Below are 15,656 nucleotides of genomic sequence, written 5' to 3'. Positions count from 1 at the left end.
GTACATAAATATTTATCAGTCTTCTTTTGATAGCTATTTGGAGTGCAATAAATATTTTTGTACATTTCTGGGTGTCTGAAAAATTTGCATTAACATGCATCTAGATGTACAATTGCCAAGCCACATGCATTTTAAATTTTTCCAAATATTTGTAAGGCTGCCACAAAACACACCAAACGCAGGAGCAAGGGAAAGAGTTTATTGGAGGAAACCCAACAGCCTGGAGGGAAGGAGCAAAGAAGGAGAAAGAAGGAGAAGGAGAGTGTAAGAGAGAGATCAAGAGACAGAGAGAGAGATCAAGAGACAGATGGAGAGAAAGAGAGCCACGTGTTCAGGAACAGGTCCTCTTAAAACTTTGCCAGGGGCAGGCAGGGAAGCAGGGGCAGCGAATCCCATTAGGATGGGTTGGAGCTGACACCACTGGTTGGGCCACGTGGCCACCTGGCTTCCAGCAATGGCAGTGGGGGCTAGAGCCTAGGATGGTGTAAGGGGTGTAGATCGTACCATACATAAGACTGCGCCATTTTACTAACAGCATTGTCATATTTTCTTCGAACTAGTCATAGGGGATTGCATTTTTCAAAGATGTGCATACAAATATATCTCATTCTGTGCTCTTTCTATCATGTGTTATTGACACTCCTCTATCAAAAGTTAAGATCCCTGTTAGCTTTTCTGGGTATGTCTTAGGAACTCACTTTTATTTATTTATTTTTTAATTTTTTTGACAGGCACAGTGGACAGTGAGAGAGAGAGAGACAGAGAGAAAGGTCTTCCTCTTCCGTTGATTCACCCCTCAATGGCCACTGCGGCCGGCGCACCGCGCTGATCCAAAGCCAGGAGCCAGGTACTTCTCCTGGTCTCCCATGCGGGTGCAAGGCCCAAAGACTTGGGCCATCCTCCTCTGCACTCCCGGGCCACAGCAGAGAACTGGACTGGAAGAGGAGCAACCGGAGAAACTCATGAATTCTAAGACTGGGTGCTAAAGTAATACAGCTTCTGTTTGGCTTACCCTCTCTGTCTTGGGACGATCATCACCAGTCACTAACCCAGTCACCATGCTGTAGGGAAGCCTCCATTAACTGGCCTAGATAAAGCCTCTGCCCCATGAATGACTCTTCTGATTATTCCAGCTCCCTGACTCTATCTTCTAGCTGCAGCCCCAATCATTTTGGAATAGAGACAAGCTGTCCCCAGTGTGTGCTATCTGAACCTCTGGCTCACTGGGATAATAAGTGATGGTTTTATGCTATTATACTTGGGGTCATTTGTTAGGCAGATACAGTAACTAAAACATTTTATGGATTGATAAGAGGTGTAAGGTTAATGAAGGCCAAAGATGAGCTATAACTAGGTGACCAAAGATGCCTGATTCCTGATGCCTTGTCAGAGGGAAAGGTCCCAGTCCTGTTAGCTGCCTTCGGCAATCAATGCTGCTCTGGGAACCCAGAGTATCCCCTTTGCCCTTGTCTTTGGAAGAGATTTCAAGAGACCAGGCCCTATACTGTTGACTTTCACACTGGATCTGAGTGTGACCCTGCAAGCCCTGGCTCAGGATGACTCCAGCTACCAATACTTCCTTACCAGGCACTGTGATGTCCAACCAAAGTGACAGACACTGTGAAAACTTAACACGCCTGGCCTCACCCTTCAAGGGCACCACACATTTGTTCACGGCAACAGGGGCAACACTAAGGCCACCTATGGAAATAGTGACGGGAACTCTCATGGATAAAGAAGTGTCCTCTCCAGGGTACCACTTTTTTTTTTTTTTTTTTTTTTAACAGGCAGAGTTAGACAGTAAGAGAGAGAGACAGAAAGGTCTTCCTTCTGTTGGATCACCCCCCAAATGGCTGCTATGGCCGGCGCACTGCGCCGATCCAAAGCCAGGAGCCAGGTGCTTCCTCCTGGTCTCCCATGCAGGTGCAGGGATCAAGCACTTGGGCCATCCTCCACTGCACTCCCAGGCCACAGCAGAGTGCTGGACCAGAAGAGGAGCAACCGGGACAGAACCGGCATCCCAACAGGGACTAGAACCCAGGGTGCCGGCGCCTCAGACGGAGGATTAGCCTAGTTAGCCGCGATGCCGGCCGCCAGGGTACCACTTCTTGACACGTGGGAGGATGCCTTGGCCTCCACGCCAGTACTGAACCTGACCAGTTTCAGAGACGTTTTTGTTGCCTATGAAAATAGCTCACCTGTTCATGTTGATGAGTCTTTTCCCCATTTACAGCCTCAGCCCACCAACCGCAGCTGGTTCTGCTCTCCTTGCCTTTGATTTCCCTGCACGTGCCAGCTTGTCTTGAGTTTCTGTCGCCAACAATGGTGGCTACATTTGTTGCCAGGGGCCAGATAATGAGACACCAGCACCTTTTCTTCTCTGCTTTAGCACATATGTTTAATAAATGAAAATGTCCCTGAAATCAATAAGAATCAATTTTCTTGCTGATTTTTGACATGTTGACCCTTCCTAATTTTTTGTGCTCAGTTGTACCCTGAGAGGGTTGGATGACAGAAATAAATGCCTTTTCTAAAGATAATAGTGGAAAGTTAACCTATTGAGAGGGGTAAAAAAAATTCCAGGGCTCATAGGCATTAAACAGAATTTTCAAGAGAAGCAAATCAATTTGTTCAAATTGGTCATTGTCAAAATAAAGGCCAATATAACTTTTACAAGATGAGAAAACTTAGGACTAAGTAGCAACACACAGATATATTTCTCTCGCTCTCTCTTTCACACACACACACACACACACACACACACATGCATATACTGCAGCACGAACACCAAAATGTACTTAGGATAGCCAACTCTTTTTTTAAGCATGAGGCAGTTTTGATATTGTTTTGAATGGGATGCTTCTAGGAGATATTCTCTCTTTTTATTTATTTATTTTTTTTGACAGGCAGAGTGGACAGTGAGAGAGAGAGACAGAGAGAAAGGTCTTCCTTTTGCCTTTGGTTCACCCTCCAATGGCCACCGCGGCCAGCGCGCTGCGGCTGGCGCACCGCGCTGATCCAATGGCAGGAGCCAGGTGCTTCTCCTGGTCTCCCATGGGGTGCAGGGCCCAAGCACTTGGGTCATCCTCCACTGCACTCCCTGGCCACAGCAGAGAGCTGGCCTGGAAGAGGGGCAACCGGGACAGAATCCGGTGCCCCGACCAGGACTAGAACCCAGTGTGCCAGCGCTGCAAGGCAGAAGATTAGCCTAGTGAGCTGCGGCGCCGGCCGGAGATATTCTCTTATCATGACTGTTTTATGCAAAATTCAAAAAAGTATTATATTATTTTCTCTTTAACCTTTTTGTTTATCAACTGATAGCTAACAAACATGAAGTCTTAGGGAAGTTATAGAAAGACTCCAAGCTTATCCTTAATTCTTTTTCAAATAGATTTTGTTACAGGGAAACGGCAGTGAAGAAAGTATTATTGCCTCGGTTCTTTGTCTCTCATGGAAGTTTCCAAGCAGACAAGCAGAGAGATTTAAAAGCAAGATTTACTAGAGTCAAAGACCTCCAGCCAGAGTGGCGTGGAGGGGGGGTGGTTCCAAGAGAGGCGAAACCCGAAAGGGCTGGTGGTACTGGGGTTGTTGAGCACAATTTGGGAGAAGAATGAGAAACTTACCAGCTTGATGCTCAATTACAAGGCAAGGACGTAACCCATCACAAGACCTGATCCGCAGTCATATTTGCAGTATTTACTTGTTTATTTTATTTACCTGTTTACAGTAAATGGTGAGCTCAGGATGGAATCCCCACTCCCTTGCTATTCTTCTGGAAAATTGAAAGCTTGCAGGCAGGCACTTTTGACCTTGCTAAAGATAACTTTTAGGGGAAGGTAAGCACTTTGCCCAGTTTCCCCGGGACCACCCTGACTGCCTATTAACCCACGTGACTCCTCACAATTTGTCTCCAGGTAAACATATAAAGGTTAATGAACTCTCTTTGTGAAATACACTATAGGTTCAGTGGTTGGCTTCCTTTTAATCTACCTTCTTTTTATTTATTTATTTATTTGACAGATAGAGTTAGACAGTGAGAGAGAAAGACAAAGAAAGGTCTTCCTTCCGTTGGTTCACCCCCCAAATGGCTGCCACGGCCGGAGCTACGCTGATCTGAAGCCAGGAGCCAGGTGCTTCCTCCTGGTCTCCCATGCAGGTGCAGGGACCAAGCACTTGGGCCATCCTCCACTGCCTTCCCAGGCCACAGCAAAGAGCTAGACTGGAAGAGGAGCAACCAGGACTAGAACCCGGTGCCCATATGGGATTAAGCCAAGTGAGCCATGGCACCAGGCCTCCTTTAATCTACCTTCTGTCAACAGGTACCTGGATATTTTATTTAGAAAGTAGTAGCTAACAAGTTAGTTATGAATCACTGGTTTCACTATCTTATGAATATCTCTAATTAGTGATAACTACTAACGGTGTGACAATGTAATAGTGGGGTCTTGAACTGGAAACCAATTCTTCCCTATTGGTACTCAACAATGCACAGGGCATCCACAGAAAACTGTATGCTGTGCTCCAGGATGTATTTTTATCTGTGGAGAATTAAACAAACTCTCATGTATGTGGGAAACCCCTTGTCTCAATAAATGGGAAACAAAAGGTCAGTTTGGCTTAGGATACCTGACCACTCCTGTGTCAATGTATAATCCATATGAAACAGATTTTTGGATAGATTCTCTCTTGCCACATCACAGACATGGAAGAATATTACCTGGCAATCTGTGTGATTCTAAATATCCCATGTTCGGTCAGTCTCTTCTGCCATGGACTAATTTATCTGTTACTTCAGGTGTCCTTGCAGATTCCACTTCAAAGGCGGTTGTCCATCAGCAGCAACCATTGGATTCCCTTGCCAGAGCAGTTTTAGAAACAGAATTGCTCTTGATGATTGATCAACTGAAGGAGCAGGTGTCTGTGCCTTTGCTAATAGTACACACAGTACTATCTGCAACTCCCCTGGGGAGGTTAAAACCCAATCACACAAGAAAAGGGAACAAGCCGCAAGTCTCCACAAGGTCTCACCAAATTCTCCATGGTTATTTGATAAACTGTTCAGGCCTAGGTCCATTGCTCAAAATAATTTTGCAAATTGAATTTTTAATATTGTTATTCTTTATATTCTGTATTGTTCTTTTGAATCTTCATACACATTATTTGTAAAATTTCCAAAGAAATACAACTTTTAACAAAGGAATACTAGCCTAGGACTTTGAGATGATAATCAAGCCTAAAGAACAAAAAAATTGAATTTGACAATGAACTACTTGAAGACAGCCTGATAGTTTTCTTTTTGGTCCTCTGTGATTCTCAAAAGCAATTCAAAGTATTTTTTTTTTTAACATTGACTGTTGGTAGTAAACATTTTCCCTCTAATGTGAGATCAGACCGATTGGAACAGATCCTTCCCAGTGCCAAGGGACAATTAAACCTAAATGTTTTATCAGTGATGCTTTCAGAGAAATAACCTTATCAAAAGGAGGAATGTGAGAATTAACAATACAAGAATCACGTATCAAAATCCTAAGCACAATGATGTCAACAAGGACCACAAAAAAGCTCTCATGTGTGCATTTCCAAAGTACCTGTATGTCCACTTGTTGCCTTGTAACTAGCCTGTCTCAAGAATAGTCTGTGGCCCCAGCATTTCAGATAAACCAGGTAGTGGTTGTTTCCACCAACAAAATAATGCCAATGTATCCAATGAATTCCATGAGCTTTATTTTGAAGCTGTTTATCTGGATTTCTTTTCTTCGTCTTTAGAAAAATCACCTTTTCCCTGATTTCCTTGGGTGTATGCCTAGGACTTCCCTAGCTTTCACAGCCTCAGTTGCAACCCTTTCCTCTTCCCAAATAAAATCCTTTGTTCTGCAGAGGGCATTGGCTCAGTGGTTAAAAATGACAATTGAGACACCTGCAATCCATATCCAAGTGCCTGGATTAGAGTCCAGGCTCCGCTTCTGATTCCACCTTCCGGTGACACACACTGGGGGAGGCGTCGGGGATGGCTCCCTGCCACCAGCATGGGAGATCTGTTTGAGTTCCTGGCTGCTAGCTTCAGTCTGACCCTCCCCCAGCCATTGTGGACATTTGGGGAGCAAATTAGCAAATGGAGACTCTCTCTCTCCTGCCTTTCAAAAAAATGATAATGAATAAAATGCTTAAAATCCATTGTTCCATATGGCCTATGTCTGAGTTTCTTTTTTGTGGTTGATAAGCTGATCCTGAGTTATATAACTAATGAGTTCTCCTGAGTTCTCTGGGACATTCTAGACCCCTAAGAGTAGATGATTGGTCAGGAGTAATGGAGATCTGTACTTGTGATTGGCAACTGATGTAGAATTAACCTTGTGGGATTGAGCTCTTGTAGGATCTAATGCTAAAAGTCTTGGTAGAGACAGAATTGAATTAAATTGTAGGCCACCTAGCTGGTGTTTGGAGAGCCCACATTCAAATAGTGTCAGACGTGTTGTTAGGGTGTAGAGATTCAGAGTGTGATTTCCAAGAGTTATTAAAATAAGGACTTCAGCATGGAGACATCCACTCTCTTGTGGTGGAATTTATCTTCTATTCCAGTTTCTATGCCCTGTTCCCTTATAATATTAATCTTCTGTCCCCTAGTTGTGTCCCTAACCCTGTATTCCTTTTTGTAAGAGTTCACATTCTTCATTCTGAGTTTTATTTGTAATCAAACCAAGACTTTCATAAAGTTTCTTGATTGAAAATGAAACGGGCATTTGAACTTTTTCACTGGGTTCTTCAAGTTATACTGTAAAGTTAATGACTGATCAGATGCACATGCATTCAATGTACCTGGCCCATTCTGGTGAACTTTTTGTTCCCCATCATTGTTATCATAAAGCAGATAGCATCACTGACTCTTGTACTCTCAGTTCTTCTTTATTATGTTACAAATCCAGGCAGTATTTTGATTGTACCTGGGCATACTTGGCAGTCTTGCAATATCTAACTTACGGAGGAGGTCTATGATCACATCCTTTTCTTAATTTCTCCAAACCACTTAATCTCATTGAGAGAAAAGGTGAGAGTAAGAACAAGGAAAAGAGAGACAGAATGAGAGAGGGAGAGAGAGACACCATTAGTGCCAGCCTTGGGGTTACAGAATTATGAAAATTTAAGTGTATTGCTGCCTGACCATGGCTTTACTTGGGCTTCATAAATTCAACCAAAACCTTGGGTGTTTATTGTTGTTGTTGTAATATTTATATTCCATTTTTTTCTGGTTAAAATATTCAAGGCAGAATTAAACATTATTAACACTGAAACTTCATTAACAATGAAAGATAATTTTTGAGGCAGGTGTTGTGGCACATGGGTTAGGCTGACACTTGGGACATCTGTATCCCATAATGGAGTGCTGGTTTGATTCCTTGTTGCTGCTCCTCTTCCACGATAGCTTTCTGCTCACGCATGGTGGGAGGACGCAGATGACGGTTTAAGTGCTTGGGACTCTGCCACCCATATGGGAGACTCAGATGGACTTCCAGGCTCCTGGCTTCAGGCTGTTCTAGCCCTAGGGATTAACCCAGCAGATGGCATTTTTTCCTTTTTAAAGATATTTATTTTATTTATTTGAAAGGTAAAGTTATGGCTGTGGTGGGATGTGTGGGATATTCTATGGGCTGGTTCACTCCCCTAATGGCCACAATGGCTGGGACAGCCTGAAGCCAAGAGCCAGGAGTTTATCTGGGTCTCACACATGGGTGCAGGAGCTCAAAAATTTGGGTCATCTTCTGCTGATTTCCTAGGCACATTAGCAGGGAGTTGGATTGGAAGTGGAGCAGCCAAGACTCAAACTGGCACCCATATGGGACTCTGCCTTTGCAGGTGGCAGCTTAACCTGTTATGCTACAATGCTGATCCTTTAAAATGTTTTAGAAAATGTTTAGCAAATTAAAATATATTACTAATATAAAGAAAATCAATTTCATATATTTCATCAGTACAGTTGTGAGAACCATACTTCCCTCTTTTCCCTCTCCCTCCCTCAATCCCTCTCCTTCCTTCCTTTTTTTCTTTAAGTTTTACAAAGACATAATTTTAATCAACAGACTTAATTCACTACTAACTATAATATTCAACAAGTATAAAGTAGGAAGACCACAGTTCCACAGAAGTATAAACAGCAATCATATCACAAGATATCTGTTTCATCCTATTTTTTTTTGTATTTTATATTAACTGCCGCATTTTGGAGAAAGCATATATTTGCCTTTTGGGGACTGGCTTATTTCACTAAGCATGATGGCTTCCAGTTGCATCCATTTTGTTGCAAAAAAACAGGATTTCATTCTTTTTTATGGTTATTTGAAAGACAGAGTTACAGAGAGAGAGAAGGGGAGACAGAGACAGGTCTTCCATTCACTGTTTCACTCCTCAAATGGCAGGAACAGCCTGGGCTGTACCAGGCCAAAGCCAGGAGCCAGCCAGGAGCTTCTTCAGAGTCTCCCATGTGGGTGGCAGGGACTCAGGGACTCAGACCATCATCTGCTGCTTTCCCGGGTGTGTTAGCACAGAGTTGGATTTGAAGTGGAGCAGCTGGGACTCAAATCAGCACCCATATGAGATGCCAGTGCAGCAGGTGACAGCTTAACTCACTGCACCACAGCACTGGCCCCGTCAAATGTCTTAACGATTACATTTAAAGGTTAAGAGTTCCTTCAGGACTCAAATCAGTAGTTACAACCCAAGAAACTACTGTCCCAAAAACTAGTAAGCAGAACTCTAATGAAAACCCGTTTAAGCAACTTTCCAAAGTAATAGTTGACTCACCATCCTGGGTTGCTTTAATAGTTACTGATTTCTGCAAACATGAAAAGGTACTATTCCCTGCAATTAAGTTTAGGTTGCTTACTAATTGGCTTTATATCTTAGAGACAATAGGATTTTGGCTTAGCTCATGGTACAATTCATGAATCTAAGCTTGGGATACATAATAAATTTTTCTCAACATCAAAAGTCAAATACCACTTACTTAAGAAAAACTAGATTAACAAGAAATATTGAAAATGCCTGGGATAGAACAACCTTACATGTAATAATATTATCAACAACAGATACCAGCACAATACTTAACGGTGTTAGAACTATGTTTACATGCACTTCTTGTAAGTCTCAGTTACCTGTTGATGTTCTATAACATACCATAGAATACGATACCTTGAAAGACTGTGGCCCTCTTTTTAGTTGCTTCTTCATGTGTCCTTCTCCCTCTCTCTATGCTCATTACACCTTCCTTGACTTGAATCTCAATAGGTAACACAAACTTGTTGGAAAGGGTCCTTGATATATGGGATCTCAGGATAGCCACTTTACTTGTCTTCAGGATCATCTCTTTAGCTATGTAAAAGAAATGCCCAGAATTCCTCCCTTTTTCTCTCTTCATAATCCAAAGGATGACAGTAGGAGGACACATGGGAGATTCTCTGAGACAACACCCACCCACCCCGGCAAGCTATTATTCAAACAATGCTTGATGTGAGTTGGGAGTTCAAAGACAACATCTGGATATAAATGGAACACCCTGCTATTCTAATAAGATGGCCCAATGAGAATCTCAACAAAGGTGGCCTAGCTAGGAGCAGCCTGTGAAAGCATTGGCAGAAAACACATTCAAATATCTCACTTTATTCATTAGGATTATCTTTGACTAGATTCTCCTTCACCTTTCCACTGAAGTACCACAGTTCACACTTCCAGAGGCAGTTCTCCTTGCTGAAATATTTCTACAACATGGCAAAGCCATTCCAGGATTTTTTTTTTCCCAGAAGTTTGTGGATGAGTTTAGAGGCCTGGTTGCCTCCTATAAACTCTGTGGGGTCACATTCCTCCAGTGCCTTGCAATTCCTTTGTGCCCAGGAGTCAATCTTTGATGTCTGTGGCCTTGCTGGAGGTTATTGTCAGGGTAAACCCAAGTGTTCTAGATGAGAAGATACAGGAACATGATCACACACTAAGGCATCCCCCGCCCTCCCCACCATCACCACTACAAATCTGGAACACTCTATCTCCTGCTGTTATTTCTTCCTCTGATACTTGTAGCCTTCTTGGGTGCCAAGCAAAGAGGAAGGACAGACTCCTCTCCTGAGATCCACATACTGATACTACAACCAGTGACCTGAACACTGAAACTGAGCGAGGTAAGAAGGACTGGTGCTGAGGATGCTTGGGCAAGAGGCCTAGAAAAGCTTGAATTTTTAGATAGCAGGGTTAGGAATTGAATGTCATCCAAATCCTGGGAAACAGGCCAAGATCCAAGTCAACATTTATCCCACTGCTACAGCCTTTCCCCCTTCCCCCGGTCTTCCAAAGCATAATGCATTCAGAGCTGGAATCCTGGCATTCTCACTGGGTTAGGCCTTTGTGACCAGGGGAAAAGCTAACACATGAGAACGTGTCTATCCCTGTACTGTGCCTTAGGTAGGCCCTCAACACCCTCAGAAGTGCTCTCACATGCATGTCTCTCACTGGATGCTCACAGATCTGTTACAAGCACTGGGCCCATGCAAGAACACTCTTGCTCAGAGCTTAAATGAGGTTTGGGTAGAGCCAGGTGCACTCCTCATGGTAAATGAGGACAGAGGGCTGGCTTAAAGGGGAGACCTTTTCAGGCAACTCAACTCCCTCTGCCATGACCAGAGTGGTTCCTTTGAGGGAAGTGTTAGTCTCAACACTTGCTCGCCCAGAGCGGTGCCTCCGCGCTGGGGTTCTTTGTTGATGGTGTTCCTGACCAGCCTGGGCTGGGACTTCAGAGAACAAGAGCCTCCTGCCAAGGCAATCTCTCCCAGGTGGTCACTCACCGTCTACATTCCCTTAGTCGGTGGCAACCCTCGCCACTATCTTGACATAATCTTTAAGTGTCTTCTCTTCTGGACATACATTCTTCTGAGAATTTAGCTGGTGAAGAAAGCTAGCTAGCTGGTGATTGATTTTTCAAGTAGAGTGGTTAGAGAATAGTTCAGAGTCATTTAAAACTCTCAGACTTCATTTTTTTTCTGCTACTTTTGGCTTTGCCCACTCAGATGGCTGCATGCATTTATTTCTCAGAAATCTTGTTATCTAATGTGAGTTATTATCTTCTAGTCTGGGAAGCAAATGCTAATATTGGGCCCTTTTGCTTGTATTGGCAAAGACAGGAATTGTAAGTTGGAGCTCGGCTCAGGGCAGTGTGTCAGTAATTTTCTTTCTCTTCTTCCCCATGGACATGCAGACAGTCTTTGTGACAACCATGGCATCCTCTCCAAAGCTCTGGATCATTCTCTTGTTCTCAGTGTGCCTCCCATGCAGGCTGCTTGTACACAGCAAGGATTTTTCATGGAAGGAATTCATGGAACGGCACTATCTAAGTCCAAACAGAGAATTCAGCGTATACACATGTGATGTCCTCATGAAGCAAAAAGAAGCTCCGAAAGACAAGAACCCCCACATATTCATTTATATCCCATGGTACAAAATAGAGCATATATGTGTTAAGGGCACTTGGAATGATCGCTATAGAAATGCATATGTATGGACCCGGAATACCCTCAAAGTACTCAAGTGTTATCATGAGAAATCTGAAAATGTCTACAAAGAGAGTAGGGGTTACAATCACATTCAATTCCATTGTAACATGGATGGATATGTTGATAGCATAGAAAGCTTAAACTTAACAGAACCTATCCTCTACTAGAGAGTCTACTTACATGCTCATGTTTTGGTAGGCTATTCAGTGCTTCCCAAGTGCTGGCTCTGCATATATCCATAATCCCTTCCACTCTCCACTGTCTATTCATGTGTCAGTATAGAACACTTTAGGGTTAGGCATCACATGGAATTTTGATACTACAACTTTGCCTGTTATTTCTCTATCTGGACCAATCTTCAGTCCTTACTTATTTAATTAACTCCCACATTTTCTTCATATAACATCTCTGCTTGACTAATCTCAAACTTTTCTTGATATTGCCTCTCCTTATCCCTACACAATATAAATGGCAATTACTCCCCAAATAAATTGCATCTTTCCAAACTGTGTGCCATGTATATAAATTTTGTCTTAAGAGTATGTACTTAATGATTGATATGAGTATTGTGCATATATGTGATATAGAATATGTTTGGCTATAATTTGTGCTGTGAATATATTTTAAGGTGCACTTGATGTGTGTGTGTCTAACATGTGTGATATACCTATGCATGTGATGAGGTATAAATGTCTACATGCTAAGCTGGAGACGAGTTATAACCTGGGCATTGAGTGTGGTGACAGACTTTGTTAGACATTTATTTGACTCATGATGCTGGTGGGTAGAAAGTGCTACAGTATGACACCATCATCAGATACTCTTGATAGACTCACAATGGATAGTGTCACATGACAAGAGCAGGAGAGAGGAGGCGGGCAAGGAAGCAAGAGAGTGGGGGGGGGGCAGACTCAGTCTTTTATAGAAATTATATTAGTAGGCATTTATTGACTCCTTTGAAAGATAACTTACTGCAAGACACCGTCATTGACTCCTTCACATGGCCAGTAGTGCTGAAATCATTTCCCTTAAAGGCCCCCTTTCCTCAACACCTTTACATTGGAGAATTAGGCCTCAACATTAATTTTTGTCAAGGAAAAGCCACATTTAAACCATAGCATTCTGTAGGGACGGAAGACTGTCCCTGAAAGCTCACATCCTGCTCAGCTACCAAATATAATCACTGCACTATACTAGAACCACACTCATGACATGCTTCTGCATCAGCCTAAAAGTCCCAAACCTCACCTGAAACTCAAGGCAAACCCCGCCCCAACTGCGGGCTGCAAAATCAAAACCAAGTTACACACTTCCAAGACACAATGGTGGAACAGGCCTAAGGTAAACACTCCTATTCCAAAAGGGAGGAATAGACAAGGTAAAAGGTATCACAAGCAACTCTGAAACCCAGCAGGGCAAACATTACATCTTAAAACCCTGAACCCAGAATCTCGTGCTCAGTGGGGAAAGGAACGGGCCCCAAGGCCTTGAGTGGACCCACATCTACAGAACTGGTGGGCTTTCTGAGCATTTCCACGTTTGTGCCTGTCTCTGTGCTGCTGGTGCGTGTTGGCTGTTCTCCCATGACACCGCTCGGCATTCTAGCGCAGGATCTCTGTGGTTCCACAGCCCCCTGCAGCATATTTCTGCTGGCCTCTCAGGCTTTCCTTTGAAATAGTGGAAGCCCCCGTGTTCATCCTGTGAACCTGCAGAATTAGGACCATGAGGACTCCACAAGACGCCGGCTTTCCCTCTCTAGAGAGTAGCACAAGCTGTACCTGCACCAGCGTAAACCCCTGCTGGGGCCACTGAGCTCCGTGCTGTGGTACATTGAGCACAGTCTCAGGATGGCCTCTGGCAGCAAGCCTGTGGAGAGTGCCTTGGGCCAGTCCCTGAAACACTCTGCCCTCCAAGGCCTCTGGGCCTGTGCTGGATGGCCCTTTTTGCACTGTCTTGATGTCCAGCACCTGTCTCAATTTTAATCTGTGCCAATCTTCTTAGTAAGCACTTGCTGAACTTAGCCCTTCCAAATACATTTTTTTCGTATTTTACATGACCTGTGATTTTTATAAAAGATTTATTAATTCATATATTTATTTATTTATTAAAATTTATATATTTATTTGAAACTCAGAGTTACACAGGGATAGACGAAGAGGTAGAGAGAGAGAGACACAGTGAGAGAGAGAGAGAGGTCTTCCATCACTGGTTCACTCCCTAATTGGCCGCAACAGCCAAAGCTGAGCCGATCTGCAGCCAGGAGCTTCTTCCAGGTCTCCCACATGGGTTTAGGGGCCCAAGGACTTGGCCATCTTCTACTGCTTTCTTAGGCCATAGCAGAGAGCTGGATCGGAAGTGGAGCAGCCAGTACTCGATCTAGCACCCATATGGGATGCTGGCACTGCAGGTGGCGGCTTCACCCACTACACCGCAGCACCGGCCCCTCATATATTTATCTGAAAAGGCAGAGCAATAGAGATGAGAGATGGAAAAAGAGAGGTAGAGAGTCAGATAGAGGTCTAATTTTTTTGTAAATGTAATGAAATACTTGAGGTATACTAACTTATAAAGATAAGGGGTTCATGTAACTCATAGTTTAGAAGCTGGAAGTCCAAACGGCACAGTACAGTCTCTTACCAGGGTCCATTACCTGTCACTCATGGCAGATGGCCTTCTTACTGTCATAATCCCCAGGTGACACATGGTATCACACAGCAAGAGACTGGGAACATGCTTTCTGTGTCTGATCTCTGTAGCTCTTTACATACAAAGCCATGAGGACTGAATAATGTGGATCCAACCTAATGACCGAATGTAATCTAATTGTTTCCAAAACAAGATAATTTAAGTTCCCTCCCTCTTAATATCTTTAACATAAGACTTTGGGAGTTAAACAAGTTCAAGGGGACAAATCTTATAAAACTATAGAATGCATGATATTTAATTTTTACTTTGATAAAAACAAACATGTCAAGATCCCATCAGTCAGGGTCAGCATTGTAATACCACTGCCTGCAATGCCAGAATCCTGTGTGGGAGCTAAATCATGTCCTAGCTGCTCCACTTCCAATCCAGCTCCCTGCTAATGGCCTGGGAAAGGTAGCAGAGGATGACCCAAGTGTTTGGTCCCCTGACTCCAACATGAGAGACCCAGATGAAGCTCCTGGTTCTTGGATTTAAAATATAAATGGTATCTGAAATTCCAATTGTTCATTGCAGATTTATAAGAAAGCAGTTGATTTATTTATTATTGTCCAGCCTTTCCAGAAACAGAAATCCTTCTTATCCTATAGATATTTGAAGCCATTAAAATCACTGGATAAGAGTGACTATTTTGGCTGTAACACACAATGGATTGGAAGAAAAACAGGCCAGAAGCAGAGTCTGTGAGGGAAGTTATTGTATGAGCCCCCACCACCACCACCATAAGACAATGAGGTCCTGAATAAGGGTACGCAGCAGCAATGAAAGACAAGACATTCAGAAGGTAACCGTCACAAACACACCCTTCCCTCTGGGATCATGGGCCTTCTTACACACAGTTCACTCTTTTGAGGCCTTTGTCACTCCTTCATCTAGCTTCCAACTATTCTTTAAAATTCAGCTGAGGCCTTAGTCCTTCCGATATTCTTTATCCTCTATGATATCCCCACTGTTAATAAAAACCAGTCCTGCCTTATCTGAGGTGCCATATCAAACCTCAGGCGCCATCTTAGGCTCTGGCCCAGTCGCCATCTTGAACAATAAGTTTTCAGTTTCCCACCTGGCTCACTAAAAGTCAGGTGACATAGATGGTCCAACCACAAGCATCAACTCCACCCCACCCTAATGGCATTTGCTGCTCCCACTTCCCTACCCCTGCAAGGCTGTAACAAGACCTGATGTTCTTTACACGCACTCTCTCTTGACCCCTCTCTCTAGCCCGTCGGTCCTCCTGACAATAAACTCTTCAACTCTGGTGTTTGCTGCATTTTGTGCTGGTGCTGTGACTCAGATCCAGGCTTTCCCATCAATCTTGCTCTCCCTTCAGTGATCTGAGCTGCTTTGGGATCCCGGATTTCTGCCAGCCACAAAACACACCTCCAGGACCCTTTCTTTGCCATCAAATGCTCTGTGATTCCCATCCAC

The 15,656-nt window shown here is 43.5% G+C and overlaps 2 protein-coding genes across 2 annotated transcripts in view; one reads left to right on the top strand and one right to left on the bottom strand.

Annotated features, from left to right (window-relative positions):
* The window catches only part of RNASE1 (ribonuclease A family member 1, pancreatic), a 143,851-nt gene that overhangs the window by 7,920 nt on the left and 120,275 nt on the right, over window positions 1-15,656 (bottom strand). The window lies entirely within an intron of this gene.
* EDDM3B (epididymal protein 3B) lies at window positions 10,051-11,835 on the top strand. The gene is made up of 2 exons (XM_002717880.6): window positions 10,051-10,163; window positions 11,234-11,835. Exon 2 carries the CDS (start codon window positions 11,252-11,254, stop codon window positions 11,693-11,695), a length of 444 nt encoding a protein of 147 aa, XP_002717926.1. The 5' UTR covers window positions 10,051-10,163; window positions 11,234-11,251; the 3' UTR covers window positions 11,696-11,835.

This window comes from Oryctolagus cuniculus, chromosome 12 (genome assembly GCF_051225735.1).
Source record: "Oryctolagus cuniculus isolate XC-2025 breed Fujian yellow rabbit chromosome 12, ASM5122573v1, whole genome shotgun sequence".
Lineage (NCBI taxonomy): Eukaryota > Metazoa > Chordata > Mammalia > Lagomorpha > Leporidae > Oryctolagus > Oryctolagus cuniculus.
Note: the sequence above shows the minus strand (reverse complement) of the source record. Positions and strands in the feature narration are given on the sequence as shown.

Excerpts from the sequence above, each read along its gene's own strand:
- EDDM3B (XM_002717880.6), top strand. The coding sequence starts at position 11,252 with ATGGCATCCTCTCCAAAGCTCTGGATCATTCTCTTGTTCTCAGTGTGC.